This window comes from Zalophus californianus, chromosome 13 (genome assembly GCF_009762305.2).
Source record: "Zalophus californianus isolate mZalCal1 chromosome 13, mZalCal1.pri.v2, whole genome shotgun sequence".
In the NCBI taxonomy this organism is placed as follows: domain Eukaryota; kingdom Metazoa; phylum Chordata; class Mammalia; order Carnivora; family Otariidae; genus Zalophus; species Zalophus californianus.
The window spans coordinates 50750552-50771667 of NC_045607.1; the positions used below are offsets into that span (position 1 = coordinate 50750552).

Genomic DNA, 21116 nt, shown 5'->3' on the forward strand with positions numbered 1-21116 from the left:
GCAGAGCTGTTAAATTAAAATTTAGACTCACGTGAGGATACTGTAGACTGAATTTTGGAGTTTGTCCTCTGAGTTTCAAATTGGTTTATTTGCTATTATGAATGTTTGGTATGTTCTAAATTACAACTAGAAAAATCCCTGCCAAGTTTTTTTTCCAAACAAGTATGATTTTACATATCTCTGCCTGTTCTTCAAAGACAGACATGCTACAACAAGGCATTGCATTCTCACAAATATGGGCTGAGGTTATGAACATGAGGAATATTCTCATGCAATCAAAAAAGCAAAAAGCGAGAACAATGACAATGTAAACCATAATGATCATGCCCAACTTCTAATGAAGCCAGACACAGCTCCAAGCATACTTCTCAGAAAATCTAATGAGAAAATGTACAGTAAGCAGTCTGACAGTGAAAACGAGCCCTCATTGCGTTGCAGAGCTTCTGGCTAACAAGCTTTTGTATAATTCTTTAAGATTTATAGTCACTTTGCACATCTGTTGAGCTTCCAGTCTGAACTAGTACTATGCAAGGCACTGGGAAAGATAGGAAAATGATGATCTTTCTGACTCTTTCGAAGTTATAGTATCATTGGGAAAAATCCACACCAGTCCACATAAAACACACAACAGTCTACTTCATAGTCAACAACTAGTGGGTATGGTCTGGATACTAAATACAAAAGGAGTTGGAGAGAGAAGTATTTAAGAAAATAGTATCTTAGGTGCGATGTCCCATATGGGCCCCATGTATCCTAAGAGTGTGATGGGAGAAAGGGTTACTCAGAAACAGCCCTACAGCACCACGTTCCTGGCCCTATATTCTATTCAGTAAATTCATCCAACATTGAACCGGGCAGGTACCTACTCTGCGCAAGATATAAAGACAAGCAAGATAAAACCTGTGCCCATAAGCTGCTCATATGTATAGTGGGAGACAGTGCCATACACGTAACTATAACATGGGCCAGTTTATAGAAAGAGAACTCAAAGTGGTGTGAACAAAAATGACTTTTAATTACAGCAAAGTGAGACTAAGGGACATTGTGGAGGATGCAACTTAAAATAACATTAAGAATTTTGCTAGCTGGGCATGGGCGTGGAGGGACGGTACGTAAGAGGTTCACTAGAAGAGGCCAAGAGATGACAAACAATGTGATCAGCATTTTAAAGGACCAGGACAGTCCTCTAGCTGCCTGGGACTGTTTTCACTTAAAAAAACCCCCATATTTTTGGTTTCTTTTATTTGCTTTTCTCACCCTGCCGTCTATGTTTTGATCTCTGAGCCCCAGTACCCAGCAAAGTGCCTGGTGTCTAGTCAGCACTCCACAAGCATTTCTTGAGAAAAGAAAAGAAGGAAGGGGGGGGGGGAGGAATGAAGAAAGGGCAAATGGGTCAAAGGAAGAGAGACGACGTAGAACAGAAGGAAATGCTATCAGGAGGTCATGGAGAACCTTTGGTTTAATATTTGCTCTAAGGTTTGAACCCTGAAACCTGATTGGAATCTTTCTATAATAAAATGAAGATGAGAATGTAACATGAAACAAAATAGCTACCAGAGGAAAGAAACTCTGGCTTTTTTTCTTTTTTAACAGACTCTGTTTATTTTCACCTATTTACTCTAAATTGTATTTGTCACTGCGATGCATTTGTTCTCTCTGAAAGATGGTGGGGTGTGGGGTAGGGGGATTGCTGCCTTTGGCTTGAGATCCACTAGCAGGAAGGACATGCACTTTATTATACATACACACATGCCATAAGGTTTGCAAATGATCTTATATGTGCTCAGTAGCCAAAAGAGGCAAAGAATGAGAATAAAAACAAATGTGTTTTAGCAACATCAAGTCCAACTTTTCCATTTTCCCCATGAGGAAAATGTATATTATGAAACTCTAGGACTCTCACAACCTCACCCGATACAACCCTGGAGCTGGGAATTTATGAATTATTTTGGCTAGAGACAAAAGTTCTTCAATCCGCCCATATCACCCAGATGTCCATTGCAAGATGGGGGCCTGGAGAATAACAACATTTTTCTTTAAAACCATTCATATTAAGAGCAGCTTTTGTTCCTCTTCCTATCTGGCAGCAAAATGGGTTTTGACTGCATATGTGGAGAAGAAAAGCTCTCTGTCTCAGGGTCGCACATTCAATTTTAGAGTTGAAGGACACCTTAGACATTCGTTGGATATAAATATTTATTGAACACCTATTCTGTCCGAGGCACTGCCAACTTGACACCATAGATAAGCAAACGAAATCCCAGAAAATCTAGAAACCCAACCCGGTGTCACATAGCTAGAAAATAGTGAGGCCAAGATTTAAAAATAGTAGCTTGATAAAAAAAAAAAAATAAAGGGGATAGTCTACAAAATAGGTGAAAGATTCTCACAGAGACAGTGAAAAACACTATTAAGAGAGCCAGGTTTCCAAAGTGGTGACTCTCTCCCACTAGGAAAAGATCCAGTCTTGACCACTGAGTCCTACCCCAAAGCCCAGAGGTAGGGATTGGCTGCAAAGCTACTTAAGGTTGGCATATGTAGATATGGGTTTCAGCTGCTGATCGCACATGAATATGATGTTACTTAGTATTCTATATTTATTCTTTTTGCCTCCAGGTAAAGCATCTTTTCCCCCAGTGTATACAATTCAGATATCCCTTATCTTTAGCTCATAATATCTGGTGTCCCTTTAATTCCTATCAATCTCTCTCTCTTTCCATTTATCCTTCCCCCCCCCCCCCGCCCCCACCCTTCTTGCCAACCCCCTCTCCACCAGTGGTTGAAACTAAGCAAAGCAGTTAGGGTTAGATAAACTCCTCTTTTCTATTGCACAAATTGGGCCCCAACAGGGATAACAGAATTTGAGTACTATTAGGAAGCCTATTAAGGGTAACGATAGATGCTGAATTGAAGGTAAATAGTTAAACTCCATTCTATGGACAAGAAATTTAATGAATTGAAGGGATGTGGATCCCAGCAAATTTGCATAAAATACCCCAGTCACTGGTCATTAACTTAGTCATTCACTAACAATCTGGAGGCATAAAGGGTCATACTTGTAAGCTTAATAATGGAATGGAAGAAAACTTGAGAAATTGCTTAGTCCCTTTGCCAATCTGGGCAAGGTTGACCTTGACTAATACTAGACAACTGTATAATTACTCAGAAAAGTTATTCCCTTGGCTTGCAGAAGTGCAGGAACAATCACTACTTCCATGTCCTGATATGCTGGTGCCCAGGACTTTCCTCCCATGTTACAGATTGGATCACTTCATAGAAACTTGAGTGAGGAATGTGAACATATACAAATTTACTTATCAGAAAATCTCTTCTTTTCTTTATTATCCCAATCTCTAAATTCCCAGAAGGCTGAATCATTTTACTATCATCCCCTTCAAAAGAGCAGCACTTTTAACACTGGATATACATTAAAATTATTTGGAGAGCTTTTTATTTATTTTTTATTTTTTAAAAGATTTATTTATTTATTTGACAGCGAAAGACACAGCGAGAGAGGGAACACAAGCAGGGGGAGTGGGAGAGGAAGAAGCAGGCTTCCTACCAAGCAGGGAGCCCAATGCGGGGCTCGATCCCAGGACCCTGGGATCATGACCTGAGCTGAAGGCAGAGGCTTAACAACTGAGCCACCCAGGCACCCCTGGAGAGCTTTTTAAAAATATATTGAGATTAGGGCTCCACCCATGGAGATTTGAATTTAATTGGTTTTCAGCGGGGCCCATATATATATATATTTTTAAGATTACCAGGTGATTATTTTATTTTATTTTTGTGTATTTTTTATTATGTTATGTTAGTCACCATACATTACATCATTAGTTTTTGATGTATTGTTCCATGATTCATTGTTTGCGTATAACACCCAGTGCTCCATGAAGAACGTGCCCTCTTTAATACCCAACACCAGGCTAACCCATCCCCCCACCCCCCTCCCCTCTAGAACCCTCAGTTTGTTTCTCATAGTCCATAGTCTCTCATGGTTCGTCTCCCCCTCTGATTTCCCCCCTTCATTCTTCCCTTCCTGCAGGTGATTCTAACGTACAGCTAGGGTTAAGACCATTGCTACATATGTATTACCTGTTTATAGAACTGGGTGAAATTCTCTTCTTAAAATATTTTGCAACTACAATCAGTAGAAACTCAAGTAGGAACTTAATAATTTGGTAAATCCCCCAAAGGAGATGCTTGACCATTGGGCCTTTTATCCTTAGTTATACCTAGCAACTTGCCTATACATGATAGATGTTCATAAAGATTTATTAACTGAATGAATGAAAATTGAGGAGATTCACTCTTAGAAGGTAATATGTTTCAAGGAATTTACCCATTTCTTCTAGGTTATCCAATTTGTTGGTATGTAATTGTTCATAATAGTCCCTTATGGTCTTTTTAATTTCTGAGGCATCTATTGTAATGCCTTCTCTTTCATTTCTGATTTTATTTGCATCTTCTCTCTTTTTCCCTTAGTCCAGCCAAAAGTTTGTTGATTTTGTTTATCTTTCAAAAAACCCCAACTCTTAGTTTAGCTGAATTTTTTCTATTGTTTTTCTCAGCTCTATTTGATTCATTTCTGATCTCATATTTATTATTTCCTTCTTTTCTGGTAACTGCGGACTATAAGTTTGTCCTTTTTCTAGCTCGGACCAGTAACAAATAAGAAGATTGAATCAATAATCAAATACCTCCCAACAAAGAAAAGCCAGGACCTAATGGTTTCACTGATGAATTCTACTAAACATTAAAAAATAATAATACCAATTCTTCTTAAGCTCTTCCAAAAAGTAGAAGAGGGAACACTTCCAAACTAATCTTATGAGACTAGTATCACTTTGATACCAAAGCCAGACAAATACACTGCAAGTAAAGAAAACTATAGGTCAATATCCCTAATAAACATGGTTGCAAAAATCATCAATATAATTCTAGCCAACTGAATTCAACAGCACATTACAAGGATTATACACCATGACCAAGCAGGACTTATCTGTGGGATGCAAGGGTGGTATAACATATGCGAATCAATCAAAGTCATACACCACATTAACAGAATGAAAGATAGAAACCACATGGTTATCTCAGCAGATGCAGGAAAAAGAGTTGACAAAATTCAATATCTGTTCATGATAAAAACAACAACAACAACAACAACAAACCTTTAAAAATAGATGTAAAAGGAACTTAACCCAAAACAATGAAGGTCGTATTTGAACAACCCACAGCTAACATAATCAATGGGGAGAAACTGAAAGCCTTTCCTCTAAGATCCAATATAAGCAAGAATGTCCATTCTATTTAACATAATATCAAAAGTTCTAGTTGAAGCAATTAGACATGAAATAAGAGGAATCCAAATTGGAAAAGAAGAAACAAAATGATCTTTGCAGATGGCATGATCATATATGTAGAAACATTTAAAGATTCAACAACAACAAAAACTATTATAATTAAAAAAACTCAATAAAGTTTCAGGATACAAGTCAACATAAAAATTAGTGGCATTTCTACACATTAATAACAAACTACCTGAAGAGGAAATTTAGAAAATCCCATTTACAACTGCATCAAAAAGAATAAAATGCTTAGGAATAAACTTAATCAGTTAGGTTAAAGACTTATACCCTGAAAACTATAAAACAATGATGAAAGAAATTAAAGACATATATACATGGAAAGATAACCCATGCTCACAGACTAGAAGAATATCCATATTGCTAAAATGTCCTTAATACCTGAGATGCCTGGGTGGCTCAGTTGTTAAGCATCTGCCTTTGGCTCAGGTCATGACCCCAGAGTCCTGGGATCGAGTTCCACATCGGGCTCCTTGCTCAGTGAGGAGCCTGCTTCTCCCTCTCCCTCTGCTGCTCCCCCTGCTGTGCTTTCTCTCTCTCTCTGACAAATAAATAAATAAAAATCTTTAAAAAAAAATGTCCTTAATACCTAAAGTGGTCTATAGATTCAATGCACTCCCTCTCAAAATCCCAATGGCATTCTTTACAGAAATAGAGAAACAAACCTACAATTCATGTGGCACTTCAAAAGATCCCAAATAGCCAAAGAAATCCTGAGAAAGAAGAACAAAGCCAGAGGCACCATAGTTCCTCATTTCAAACTATACTGCAAAGTTACAGTAAACAAAGCAGTCTGGCACTGCATGAAAACAGACATCTAGACCAATGGAACAAAACAAAGAGCTCCAAAGTATGCTCACACATATAGCGTCACCTTTGACAAGGGTACCAAGAACTCACAATGGGGAAAAGATAGTTTCTTCATTAAATGATATTAGGAAAACTGGATATGCACATGCACAAGAATGAAACTGGACCCTTATTCTCCCAGTGAATACAAAAACCAACTCAAAATAGATGACAGACTTAAATGTAAGACCTGAAACTGTAAAATTGCTGGAAGAAAATAGGGAAAAAGCTTCTTGACATTGGTGTTAGCAATGATTTTTTTCATGACATCAAAACCACATGCAGCAAAAACAAAAATATCTACGTGGGACTAGATGAAACTAAAAAGCTTCTCTACAGCAAAAGGAAGCAATCAACAAAGTTAAAAGGCAGTCTACACAATAGGAGAAGATATTTGCAAACCACATATCTGATAAGGGATTAATATCCAAAATACATTAGAAACTCCCACCATCAATTGTAAAAGACCACATAATCCAACTAAAAAATGGGCAAAGAACCTGAATAGACATTTCTCAAAAGAAGATATACAAATGGCCATCAGGCACATGAAAATGTGCTCAACACCACTAATCCCCTGGGAAATGCAAATCAAAACCACAATGAGACATCAGCTTATACCTGTTAGAATGACTATTATCAAAAAGACAAAAGTAACAAGTTTGGTGAGATGTAAAGAAAAGGGAAACTTTGTACACTGTGGGTAGGAAGCAAATTGGTAAATTGGTAAAACTACTATGGAAGAGTATGGAGGTTCCTCAAAAAATTAAAAATACAACTACTGTATGGTCCAGCAATTGCACTCCTAAGTATATATATATATCCAAAAGAAATGAAATCTGGATCTTGAAAAGATATCTGCACCCATTTTCACTGCAACATTAGTCACAATAGCCAAAACATGGGAACAATCTAAATGTCCATTAACAGAGGAATGGGTGAAGAAAATGTGGTATATACATGCAATGGAATATTATTTAGTTTTAACAAAGAAGGAAGTCCTGCCATTTCTAACAACATGGAAGAATCTGGGGGATATTCTGCTAAGTGAAATAAGCCAGACACAGAAAAAGAAACAGTGCATGATCTCACTTATAAGTGGAATCTAAAATAGTGAAAACTAAGTATAGTTTTATTTTTTTTAAAGATTTTATTTATTTATTTATTTGATAGAGAAAGACACAGCGAGAGAGGGAACACTAGCAGAAGGAGTGGGAGAGGGAGAAGCAGGCTTCCTGCAGAGCAGGGAGCCCGATGTGGGACTCAATTCCAGGACTCTGGGATCATGACCTGAGCCGAAGGCAGACGCTTAACAACTGAGCCACCCAGGCGCCCCTAAGTATAGTTTTACCAGGAGCAGAGGAGAGGGGGAAATGAGGGGATGTCGGTCAAAGGGTACAAAGTTTCTGTTATGCAAGATGAATGAGTTTGGGAGATTTAATGTATAGCATGGTGGTAACAGTTAACAATACTGTATTATATACTTGAAAGTTGAAAGAGGATACCTCTTAAATCTTCTCAGCATGTACGTACACATACAGTAACTATGTAGGTGTGATGGATAAAGTATTTAGCTTCGTTGTAGTGATCTTTTCACAATGTATAAATATACTGAAACATTAAGTTGTACACCTTAAATATATGTTCTTTTTACATGTCAAAGATATCTCAATAAAGTAGTTAAAAAAAAAGAAAATTGAGGAGAAATAAAAACTTCACATGGGCTACTGAACTAACCAAATAAAGAATTTTTAAATAAACAGAAAAAGACAGCCAAGAGTTACAAATTCCCAATATGGCTAGTAGGGGTTATGGACACCAAACACATTTCCAACCATTTTTTATTCCAACGAACAGGTTTATGGATTAAAATAGGCCATAAATTGGTTCCAAACATTCAGTATTCTCCTCCTGAAAGGAGATCAGATCTTAGAGGGGGGACAAAAACATCCCTCTAAGATATATGATCTGGACTGTTAGAGGACTATTAGAAGTCCTGGTAACACATTTAGATTAGGCTTTAACCAGAAAGTAAAAGGAAGGCAACCACAAACTCTTAAACATCCTAAAATGTGAAATCTTCCCTAACACAATGAAAAGACCATCTCATATAAATGACAGAGTAGTCAGACCCATTCTGAACTTGTATATCTTTCTTTTAAACAAAAACTCAAGCATTTCCAATGAAAACAAGGCTGATAACATACAACACTAGATGAAGAATAACAGATAAATCTTGCTTTGGGGCTCATTTTAGCTGAAAGTTCTAAAACCTCTTAAAACAAGTCCTGTGACCCTTAATTGGATGTTATGATAGAGATGAGATGACTTAAAAAGAAAAAAATATTTGTTTAAGAACCCAAATCTTAATGTTAAAATTTTGCTTTTGGTATTTATTATTATATGGTGTAGAAATTACTTGCTAACTAAAGCTTATATTACTGTAAGTATCAATATTTTTATGGGAGAAAAATTATGTTTGCAATTAAAAAATCAGAGGAGTTAGCTTACTCTCCCTTAGCACAATTATTATGAAATGACAAGTTTGAATGATCTTCCCCATTACTGTGAGATAAGACTCCTTGAGGATGTTTATTTTAATTTTTCTGTATTTATATTGACAACATTCTGGCAGCCACATCCCTTTGGAATAATATCATAATCTTCTTTTTTTAGGCACCTCCACATTGTGATGATTTTATTTCTTGTTCATCTAATAATTTTATTCAGCTCCAAAAAATTCTATTCAACTCAAAAATTCAATACAAAATTTATTAACTTTAAAAAATGCTTTCATCCTTTATAAGCAAGCCATTTTTTGCTATTTGGGTATATATAAATTTGACAAGCCCTTCATTTAATTAGTTGGAATTTAACAAAATATTCTTACTCTTAATGTATTAATCTATTATTCTATACTATTTATTAGTCTGGAGATTAATTTGGCATGTCAGAAAGTAAAAAATGTCATAAAAGACTTTTAAGTCTTCTTCAGGCACCAATATAAAGGTTGACACCACACTTAAAAGCATCCAGCTATCTGACTCATTGCCATTTCAGATGAACTGCCGTTTACCCCTTTGACCTTGGTTTTGGCAGAGACCTAATACAGTGGTACATATGACATTACGCACAGTATTCTTAAGAGCCTTATGCATCTGGAACTCCTTATGGGAAAACTTAAATTAACTGGCTGAAGACAAAGCTAGAGCTCTCAGAGACAGATCCTTAGTATCAAATTTAAAACTATATGCTTAAGTAATTTAGGTTGAAGAAAGATAGTTTCCACTAAACAAGACACACTACTAGATCAGTCAGAAAAATGCATTTGTTAAAAATATTATTTCGGAGTATTTGGTGGGGGAAAGTGAAGAATCCGAGAGAAGCAGCAGCTTCTCAAGGTAGTTGGCACACTGTTTAATTCACTTAAAATAAAGAATCATCATAAAGTACAAGTAGGTATAGCTTGTTTTCTAATTAGAAAAAAAACAAAAACAAAAGCAGACATCATGATGCAAAAATGAAAGCTGCCTTAGTGAGGCAAAATTAGCAACAGTCGTGTTATCAGCTGGGTGTTGTATGTGAGTGATGAATCACAAAATTCTACTCCCGAAACCAATATTATACTACATGTTAACTAACTAGAATTTAAATAAAAATTTGGAGAGAAAAAAGTAGCTGCATTATCAGAGTTACTCAATGAAATATAACATAATCATATAGAAATTAGTAAAGGTTGTAGAAAAAAGTTTATATGGTACCTTCCCTTATTGCTCAAACCAGGGTTGCAAGTAAAGGCAATTATCAATACTCCAATATCAGAAATTGGGAAAATTAAGCACTGCTTACTTTCTGTGAGCCTAGAAAAAAAAAGGATGGGGGAGAAACCAAAGCTAAGATTCTGCTCAGTATCTCCCTGGGTCTGGGCTTTTTCTCCAGGGTCAAGCACTGGTGGTGAGAATGAAGGATTTTATATTTAATACTTGTCCATATTGTCCCTCTGCTTTCCCTTCACTGATTTTTATTTTCCTGGACTCTTCAAAAGATCACTCAGAGAAAGATGTTCTCAAACTCAGAAAGTTAACCAAGCCTCTTCACAAGCTCCCCATCCATCACAGAACATAATTAACTCCAGAAGTTGAGTAGTTGTCCTTTATTCCATAAAAGCTGAGTATTTTAACTGCTTTTACAGTTCTCTCGTATTTGGAATAGAATAATTATTAGCTGATAGACTTAAAAATATCAGAGCTAAAAGTGATCTGTGAGAACATATCACCAGGCCTGGAAAATCGGTCAGGCAAATTAATTCAACAGGTGGATAGGATTTATTTGGGCTGAATTTGTATGCTTACCAGTGGACTACAATACATATTCTACTGAGCCTCTAAGGACATACACATTCATGACCTCTGATCTTTCTCAAGAGTATAAGGTGATCAAATTAAATTCGGATGTCTAAATGTGGAGTGGAGATGAGAGAAAATCCATTAAGTTGATTAGCTATTCAAAATGAATAAAAAGACCACAGATGACCATCCATGGTAGGTTCGTGGTCTGCCCTTTCCCCCATTGTTTTAGCTTCCTATCCAGACCAGTATGAGTTTACTTAATGTATTTTTTTTTCAATATTTGAAAGCCAAATAGGGACATACAGTCTATGTGTTTATATTTTTAGAATTTACATTTTACTTTTCCAATTCACTGTGAGTAGATGACAACTGATATCCTCTTTAGTATCTTCATAAAATGCTAACAATTGGAGCCTAAATTTACTAGGTGACAAAAGTGGTAATTGTGAATCTCACATAATATCAATAATTGATGCTTTGCCAAATGATAAAGTTCTACCTGTGATTGTAAATTATCCCTTAAGTTGCTCATCAGTCTCTTACTCAAGACAAGTACAAGATTCTCACACTGTAGCATTCACATCAGTGAGCCAGTATGAAAGTTCCCATACACTCCTTACCAGCCTTGTGAGACACATGTTTTGGCTCACCCCCTATAGAATATTCAGGCATAGTAATCTGAGAAAACTGCATAATAGGAACATTTAAAATTTGCACATTTTGGCCTTACTCATGTATGTTTGTTATCAGTTATATCTCATGGTGCTATCACCATGTAGCATCATGCAGTGCAGATGTAGGAAGTTTTTGATATTTAAGACTAAGAAAAGAGGTGAATCATAAAAATGAAAGGTCTGTTTTTCCTAATCTGTTCAGGGATCTGTTTTGATATGAAGCTGGCCTCCAAAGATGACAAACAAACATGCTAGTGGATGCAATCCAATAGCTCCATCTTCAGAGAAGACCCAAACACCAGTGTGGCTAAATACCAGAACTGATCTAGTTTCTTGCAGGATATGCCCTTTGGCCAGGTTCCCCAGGGTACATCATTTCTACTGGGATCTGCCTAGAACCAAAATGGCCTCCAGTTATTAGTGGATTCAGTGAGGAACACCTATCTATCAGACCATGTGCAAGCCTGGGGGACACAGAAAGGCGTAAGACTTGGATTTTGATTTCAAGAAAGTCTTACTCATTAGAGTAAGTTGAAATTTTTCTGAACCTACATCTTACTACTTTCTGCTGTTTATGAAAAGTCTACAAGAATCAGGAGATATATATATTTTTCATTCTTCTGCTTCATGTTTTATAATATATAGTAATTTCAATCAAACCTCTTACTTGTCACATGTAACACTTCTCACTGTCAAATAAAAATCTCTCATTAAAATATGTTACTATTGTACTTTGGATTTTATAGTTTGGAGAAAAATCTAATCATAGACCACACAGCTCAAGATACAGTTCAGAATTATTATTATTCCAAGTAGACTTTCACTGTAATGCCTCAGGCCTTACTTTCAGCTTAGAACCCATTAGCCACTCTCCACCTTCCCCACTGCTCTCACCCCATGCCCAATTCCCACAGCAATTTCTGTTCTCCCAAATCTCCTTATATGCAAACTTCATCATTCATTGAACTGAATAACCTTAGGGAACTTCCAGCCATCATGACATCTAAAACACCAAACCAACACATCATTCATTTGCAAAGTGCTTGATGGCACTGGAATCTAACATAAACTAAATATGCTGTTAATGTTACTATTGTTGCTAGTCTTGCCACTATAATTAAGCTGATTCAAAAAGGAAATTATGGAGCTTAATATACTAGACCCATTTCTAATCATGAATTCTTCTTCCAGTTCTAACAGGAGAACAGACAAAATTTGCTTGGTAAATGAGATAATATTGCTTATCATATAAAAGTATATAAATAACCTAGCTGTAGATGCACAGATTTAATTCTTGGTACCTTCCTTCCATCTGGATTTGTGTGCAACCAAATGCTCTGCATACCCCCAACCACAAAAGTATGCTTTGAACCTGCTACCGCTGGGCCTTACAAACTCCCACCCCTCTGGGGTGTAGGACTTACTTGCTGCTGAGGCAGCGTCTCAGAGAGTAGGAGGCCCCTCCACCACAGGTGCGTGAGCACTCACTCCATGGGCCCCAAGCATCCCACAGGCCATCCCGGTCCTCCTCAGACCGTGCTGTTCTGGAGCTCTGTGTGAAAAAAAAGGATGGTCAGTATCATGTCCCCACTGAACCCTAAAACATATGTCCTGAACTGTGGGTGTTCTGTATGTCTGTCTATGGTAGTCTTGCTGCAAATGAAAACATGAATCAGATTCTTTCCAATTTAAACATGTGTATATGTCTGGGGAGAGGGGTATTTGAGTTTAGGGATCTGGGCCATGACTGAAAGGGACAAGAGACTGTGCAATGGAGCAACTAGAAAAGGGGGCAAGAAATAGGAATCTGGAGGATGGGAAGATAAACTGAAGTTACATTTTGCACTGAAGTCACGATTTTGCCCTGGGCTCATAAGTCTCCTCGTCTACTACCTCTCTGTGAAAACAGAGAAACTGCTCTCAGAGATGTTTCTGCTCTGAGAAGCTTCAAATGTGCTTATCAGCACGACCTTCCAGAATTTAACATTTCATACAATTGACTTTTTTTTTTTAATGGCAGAACATCATTTCCAGATTTCAGACTTGTTAATTAGAATAACTGCATGAAGTAACCTTGGTAATGCAAGATGGCCTCTTGACAGACAGATTTGCTTATCATTGACAGGCTTCTAGTGAAATCTGCACCTACTATATAGAAAATTGTTAGGCGCTGATCTCCATGTTGAGCCTTACTTTTCTCCTAAGTCAAAGATAAAATTTGTGGAGGGCAGAGCAAGATGACGGAGGAGTAGGAGACCTGGATTTCATCTGGTCTCAGGAATTCAGCTGGATAGGGATCAAACCATTCTAAACACCTACAAACTCAACAGGAGATCGAAGAAAAGAATAGCAACAACTCTGAACAGAAAAGTGAACACTTTCTGGAAGGTAGGACGTGCGGAGAAGTGAATCCGAGGCGATATTCGGGAGGATAGACGGCGGGGGAGGGGGCCTCCGTCGGCCGCTTCTGGCAAGTGATAGAGCCGCGGAGCACAAAATCGGAACTTTTAGAAGTCGGCTCCGCTGAGGGACGTCGCTCCAGTGGCTAAGGGGGGGGGGGGGGGTGGAACCCTTGTGGGACAGTGTGGTCTCAGGACCCTTGGGGTCACAGAAAGACCGGGGGTACCTGAGTGCAGCAGAGCTCCCAGGTATCAGAGCAGGGAAGCCGGCTGCAGAGATGGAGCTGAGGCGCGGGCTCGCAGCTTGGAGTTGCCATAAACTGTGATCTGCGGCCCAGTCGGGCCACTGCTCCTCCAGCAGGGACCCAACAAGCAGCAGAGCCAGGGAGACTCCCCTTCCTCCCCCGGGAGGAGCGGCGCGGGAGCGCACCGCAGGGATCTGCTGGGTTTGGAGACTCCACATGGCGTCGGGTGCCAGAGATAGAAACGCTCGGTCACAGGCCGGGTGAGCACGGAGTGCAGCTGAAGACCGGGGACACGGGAGTGACTGACTGCTTTTCTCTGGGGGCACACTGAGGAGTGGGGCCCCGAGTTCTTGTCTCCTCCGGGGCGCAAATTGGGAGGCCGCCATTTTCACTCTCATCCTCCAAAGCTGTACGGAAAGCTTGCAGGGAACAAAAGCTCCTGAGAGCAAACCCAAGCTTATTACTTAACCCGGACCAGGCAAGGGTGGGACAATTCCACCTCCAGCAAAGACATTTGGGAACCATGGCAACAGGCCCCTCCCCCAGAAGATCAGCAAGAACAGCCACCCAAGACCAAGTTTACTGATCAATGAGAACAGCAGAATGCCAGCACGAGGGGAATACTGCACATAGAATTCATGGCTTTTGTACCATGATTCTTTAGTCTTTCAAAGTTAATTTTTTTAACTGTCTTTTTTTAAAAATTTTTCTTTTTCCCTTTTACAACCAACATCTTATCAATTCTTTTTTAAAAAACATTTCTATTTTTCATTTTTAGAGTCATATTCTATCCCTTCATAGTAGTTACCCTTATTTTTGGCATATATATATATATATATATATATATATATATATATATATATATATATATAAGTTGTTCTCTCTTTAAAATTTTGAGATATAGTTTCTTCTAACAGATCAAAATATACCCTAAATCTCTAGTGTATGGCTTTGTTCTAGTCTCCTGCCTGATCACATTCTCTCCCCTTTATTTTCTTTTTTTTTAAATCTTCTTTCTTTTTTCAAACAACTTATCAATTACTTTTATAAAATTTTTTATAATTTTCATCGTTACAGTCATATTCCATCCCTTCATCGTATCAACCCTTATTTTTGTACATATATAACTTTTTCTTCCTTTAAAATTTTGGGAGGCACTTTCTTCTAACAGACAAAAATACACCCAAATCTAGTGTGTGGCACTGATCTATGCACCAGCCTGATCATATTTGATCATATTGTTTTTTTGTTTTGTTCTGTTTTTGTTTGTTTTTATCTTTTTCTTTTTTCTTTCTTTCCCTTTCTTTTCCCCTGGTTTTAGGTCTTTTCTGATTTGTTTAGAGTATATTTTCTGGGGATATTGTTACCTGTTAGCATTTTGTTCTCTCATTCATCTATTCTCCTCTGGACAAAATGACAAGATGGAAAAAATCACCTCATCAAAAAGAACAAGAGGTAGTACGAACTGCCAGGGACCTACTCAATACGGACATCAGTATGATGTCGGACCTAGAGTTCAGAATCATGATTTTAAAGATACTAGCTGGGCTTGAAAAAAGCATGGAAGTTATTAGAGAAACCCTTCCTGGAGAAATAAAAGAACTAAAATCCAACCAGGTCGAAATCAAAAAGGCTATTGATGAGGTGCAATAAAAAATGGGGGCACTAACTGCTAGGATAAATGAGGCAGAAAATAGAATCAGTGATATAGAAGACCAAATGATGGAAAATTAAGAAGCTGAGAAAAAGAGAGATAAACAACTACTGGATCACGAGGGCAGAATTTGAGAGATAAGCGATACCGCAAGATGAAACAACATTAGAATAATTGGGATCCCAGGAGAAGAAGAAAGAGGGGAGGGCAGAAGGTATATTGGAGCAAATTATAGCAGAGAATTTCCCTAATTTGGGGAAGGAAACAGGCATCAAAATCCTGGAGGCACAGAGAACCCCTCTCAAAATCAATAAAAATAGGTCAACACCCCGACATCTAATAGTAAAACTTACAAGTCTCAGAGACAAAGAGAAAATCCTGATAGCAGCTCAGGACAAGAGGTCTGTAACCTACAATGGTAGAAACATTAGATTGGCAACAGACCTATTCACAGAGACCTGGCAGGCCGAATGGACTGGCATGATACATCAGAGCACTAAACGAGAAAAATATGCAGCCATGAATACTATATCCAGCTAAGCTGTCATTGAAAATAGAAGGAGAGATAAAAACTTTCCAGGACACACAAAAACTAAAGGAATTTGCAAACACGAAACCAGCCTTACAAGAAATATTGAAAGGGGTCCTGTAAGCAAAGAGAGAGCCTAAAAGCAACACAGACCAGAAAGGAAGAGACACAATCACAGTAACAGTCACCTTACAGGCAATACAATGGCACTAAATTCATATCTTTCAATAGTTACCCTGAATGTAAATAGGCTAAATGCCCCAATCAAAAGACACAGGCTATCAGATTGGATGAAAAAACAAGAGCCATCAATATGCTGTCTGCAAGAGACTCGTTTTAGACCCAAAGACACCTCCAGATTGAAAGTGAGGGGGTGGACAACAATTTACCATGCTCATGGACACCAAAAGAAAGCTGGGGTGGCAATCCTTATATCAGAAAAATTAGATTTTAAACCAAAGACTGTAATAAGAGATGAGGAAGGACACTATATCCTGCTTAAAGGGTCTATCCAACAAGAAGATCTAACAATTGTAAATATCTATGCCCCTAACATGGGAGCAGCCAATTCTATAAGCCAATTGATAACAAAAGCAAAGAAACACATTGACAACAATACAATAATACTAGGGGACTTTAACACCCCCCGTCACTGAACTGGACAGATCATCTAAGCAAAAGATCAACAAGGAAATAAAGACTTTAAATGACACACTGGACCAAATGGACTTCACAGACCTATTCAGAACATTCCATCCCAAAGCAACGGAATACACATTCTTCTCTAGTGCCCATGGAACATTCTCCAGAATTGATCACATCCTAGGTCACAAATCAGGTCTCAACCAGTACCAAAAGATTGGGATCATTCCCTGCATATTTTCAGACCACAATGCTTTGAAACTAGGACTCAATCACAAGAAGAAGTCAGAAACTACTCAAATACATGGAGGCTAAAGAGCATCCTACTAAAGAATGAATGGGTCAACCAGGAAATTAAAGAAGTATTAAAAAAATTCATGGAAACCAATGAAAATCAAAACACAACTGTTCAAAATCTTTGGGATGCAGCAAAGGCAGTCCTAAGAGGAAAGTATAGAGCAATAGAAGCCTTTCCTCAAGAAACAAGAAAGGTCTCAAATACACAATCTAACCCTACACCTAAAGGAGCTGGAGAAAGAACAGCAAATAAAGCCTAAACCCAGCAGGAGAAGAGAAATAATAAAGATCAGAGCAGAAATCAATGAAATAGAAACTGAAAGAACAGTAGAACAGATCAACAAAACTAGGAGCTGGTTCTTTGAAATAATTAAGAACATTGATAAACCCCTGGCCAGACTTACTAAAAAGAAAAGAGAAATGACCCAAATCAACAAAATCATGAATGAAAGAGGAGAGATCACAACCAACACCAAAGAAATACAAACAATTATACAAACATATTCTGAGCAACTCTATGCTAGCATATTAGATAATCTGGAAGAAATGGATGCATTCCTAGAGATATATCAACTACCAAAACTGAACCAGGAAGAAATAGAAAACCTGAACAGACCTTTACCACTAAGGAAATTGAAGCAGTCATCAAAAATCTCCCAACAAACAAGAGCCCAGGGCCAGATGGCTTCCCAGGAGAATTCTACCAAACATTTAAAGAAGAATTAATACCTATTCTTCTGGAACTGTCCCAAAAAATAGAAATGGAAGGAAAACTTCCAAACTCGTTCTATGAGGCCACCATTACCTTGATCCCCAAACCAGACAAAGACCCCATCAAAAAGGAGAATTACAGACCAATGTCCTTGATGAACATGGATGCAAAAATTCTCACCAAAATACTAGGCAATAGGATCCAACAGTACATTAAAAGGATTATTCACCATGACCAAGTGGGATTTATCCCTGGGATGCAAGGTTGGTTCAACATCCACAAATCAATCAATGTGATACAATGCATTAATAAAAGAAAGAACAAGAACCATAGGATCCTCTCCATAGATGCAGAAAAAGCATTTGACAAAGTATAGCATCCTTTCTTCATCAAAACTCTTCAGAGTCTAGGGATAGAGGGTACATACCTCAATATCATAAAAGCCATCTATGAAAAACCCACGGCGAATATCATTCTCAATGGGGAAAAACTGAGAACTTTCCCCCTAAGGTCAGGAACACGGCAGGGATGTCCACTATCAGCACTGCTATTCAACATAGTATTAGAAGTCCTAGCCGCAGCAATCAGATAACAACAACAAAAAAATAAAAGGCATCCAGATCAGCAAAGAAGAGGTCAAACTCTCACTGTTTGCAGATGATAGGATACTTTATGTGGAACACCCAAAAGACTCCACCCCAAAACTGCTAGAATTCATACAGGAATTCAGTAAAGTGGCAGGATATAAAATCAATGCACAGAAATCAGTGGCATTCCTATACACCAACAACAAGACAGAAGAGAGAGAAATTAAGGAGTTGATCCCATTTACAACTGCACCCAAAACCATAAGATACCTAGGAATACATCTAACCAAAGAGGCAAAAGATCTGTACTCAGAAAAGTATAAAATACTCATGAACGAAATTGAGGAAGACACAAAGAAATGGAACAATGTACCATGCTCATGGATTGGAAGAACAAATACTGTGATGATGTCAATGCTACCTAGAGCAATCTACACATTCAATGCAATCCTCATCAAAATACCATCCACTTTTTTTCAAAGAAATGGAACAAATAATCCTAAAATTTGTATGGAACCAGAAGAGACCCCGAATAGCCAGAGGAATGTTGAAAAAGAAAAGCAAAGCTGGCGGCATCACAATTCCGGACTTCCAGCTCTATTACAAAGCTGTCATCATTAAGACAGTATGGTACTGGCACAAAAACAGACGCATAGATCAATGGAACAGAATCGAGAGCCCAGAAATGGACCCTCAACTCTATGGTCAACTCATCTTCAACAAAGCAGGAAAGAATGTCCAATGGAAAAAAGAGAGTCTCTTCAACAAATGGTGTTGGGAAAATTGGACAGCCACATGCAGAAGAATGAAACTGGACCATTTCCTTACACCACACACAAAAATAGACTCCAAAGGGTTGAAAGACCTAAATGTGAGACAGGAGTCCATCAACATCCTAAAGGAGAACACAGGCAGCAACCTCTTTGACCTCAGCTGCAGCAACTTCTTCCTAGAAACATCGCCAAAGGCATGGGAAGCAAGGGCAAAAATGAACTATTGGGATTTCATCAAGATAAAAAGCTTTTGCACAGCAAAAGAAACAATCAACAAAACCAAAAGACAACCGACAGAATGGGAGAAGATATTTGCAAATGACATATCAGATAAAGGGCTAGTATCCAAAATCTATTAAGAACTTATCAAACTCAACATGCAAAGAACAAATAATCCAATCAACAAATGGGCAGAAGACATGAACAGACATTTTTCTAAAGAAGACATCCAAATGGCCAACGGACACATGAAAAAGTGCTCAGCATCGCTTGGCATCAGGGAAATCCAAATCAAAACCTCAATGAGATACCACCTCACACCAGTCAGAATGGCTAAAATTAACAAGTCAGGGAACGACAGATATTGGTGGGGATGCGGAGAAAGGGGACCCTCCTACACTGTTGGTGGGAATGCAAGCTGGTGCAACCACTCTGGAAAACAGTATGGAGGTTCCTCAAAAAGTTGAAAATAGAGGTGTCATACGATCCAGCAATTGCACTACCGGGTATTTACCTCAAAGATACAAGTGTAGGGATCCGAAGGGGTGTGTGCACCCCGATGTTTATAGCAGCAATGTCCACAATAGCCAAACTGTGGAAAGAGCCAAGATGTCCATCAACAGATGAATGGATAAAGAAGAGGTGGTGTATGTGTGTGTGTATATATATATATATATATATATATATGTGTGTGTGTGTGTGTGTGTGTGTGTATATATATATATATATATATATAAAATGGAATATTTTGCAGCAATCAAAAGTAATGAGATCTTGCCATTTGCAATGACGTGGATGGAACTGGAGGCTGTTATGCTGAGTGAAATAAGTCAATCAGAGAAAGACATGTATCATATGACCTCACTGATATGAGGAATTCTCAATCTCAGGAAACAAACTGAGGGTTGCTGGAGTGGTGGTGCATTGGGAAGGATGGGGTGGCTGGGTGATAGACATTGGGGAGGGTATGTGCTATGGTGAGCACTGTGAATTGTGCAAGACTGTTGAATCACAGATCTGTCCCTCTGAAACAAATAATGCAATATATGTTAGGAAAAAAAAAAGAAGATAGCAGGAGGGGAAGAATGAAGGGGGAGAAACTGGAGGGGGAGACAAACCATGAGAGACGATGGACTCTGAAAAACAAACTGAGGGTTCTAGAGGGGAGGGGGGTGGGGGGATGGGTTAGCCTGGTGATGGGTATTAAAGAGGGCACGTTCTGCGTGGAGCACTGGGTGTTATGCACAAACAATGAATCATGGAACACTACAACAAAAACTAATGATGTAATGTATGGTGATTAAGGTAACAATAAAAAAATTTAAAGAAAAAAAAAGATAAAATTTGTGCCACAGTTAATAGAATAGGCTCTGGAGTTAGAAACTGCCTGGTTGGATATGGATTCTCTTTTTACTAAGTGTCCTTGAACAATTAAATTGCCATCTGCCTACGGTACAATTTCCCTTTCTATAAAATGGAGATAATATTATAACCATACTACTACGTGCACGCACATGCACAGACACACTATATAAGTAGATTAGCTAAATGAACTTAGCCTAGGACTAGTTTCAGAGTAAAGCACTAATAAATATTGCCCATAATTATGTTATTATAAATCGGGAATGTCATATACCTGCCACACAGTTGTATCAGTCAGCTTAAGCTGTCATTGCCAAATACTAGACTGGGTGGCTTAGGCAATAAAAACGTATTTTCTCATAGTTCTGGAAGCTGACAGTCAGAACAGGGTGCCCGCATGGGTGGCTCCTGGTGAGGGCTTTCACCTTGGGTTGCAGAAGGCAACCTTCTCCCTGTGTG

The 21116-nt window shown here is 38.3% G+C and overlaps 1 protein-coding gene across 1 annotated transcript in view; it reads right to left on the reverse strand.

Annotated features, from left to right (window-relative positions):
• The window catches only part of ADAMTSL1 (ADAMTS like 1), a 406966-nt gene that overhangs the window by 354068 nt on the left and 31782 nt on the right, over nt 1-21116 (reverse strand). The window contains exon 2 of the mRNA XM_027616409.2: nt 12663-12790. Within this exon, the coding sequence (XP_027472210.1) occupies nt 12663-12790 (128 nt within the window). The remainder of the gene's footprint in view (nt 1-12662; nt 12791-21116) is intronic.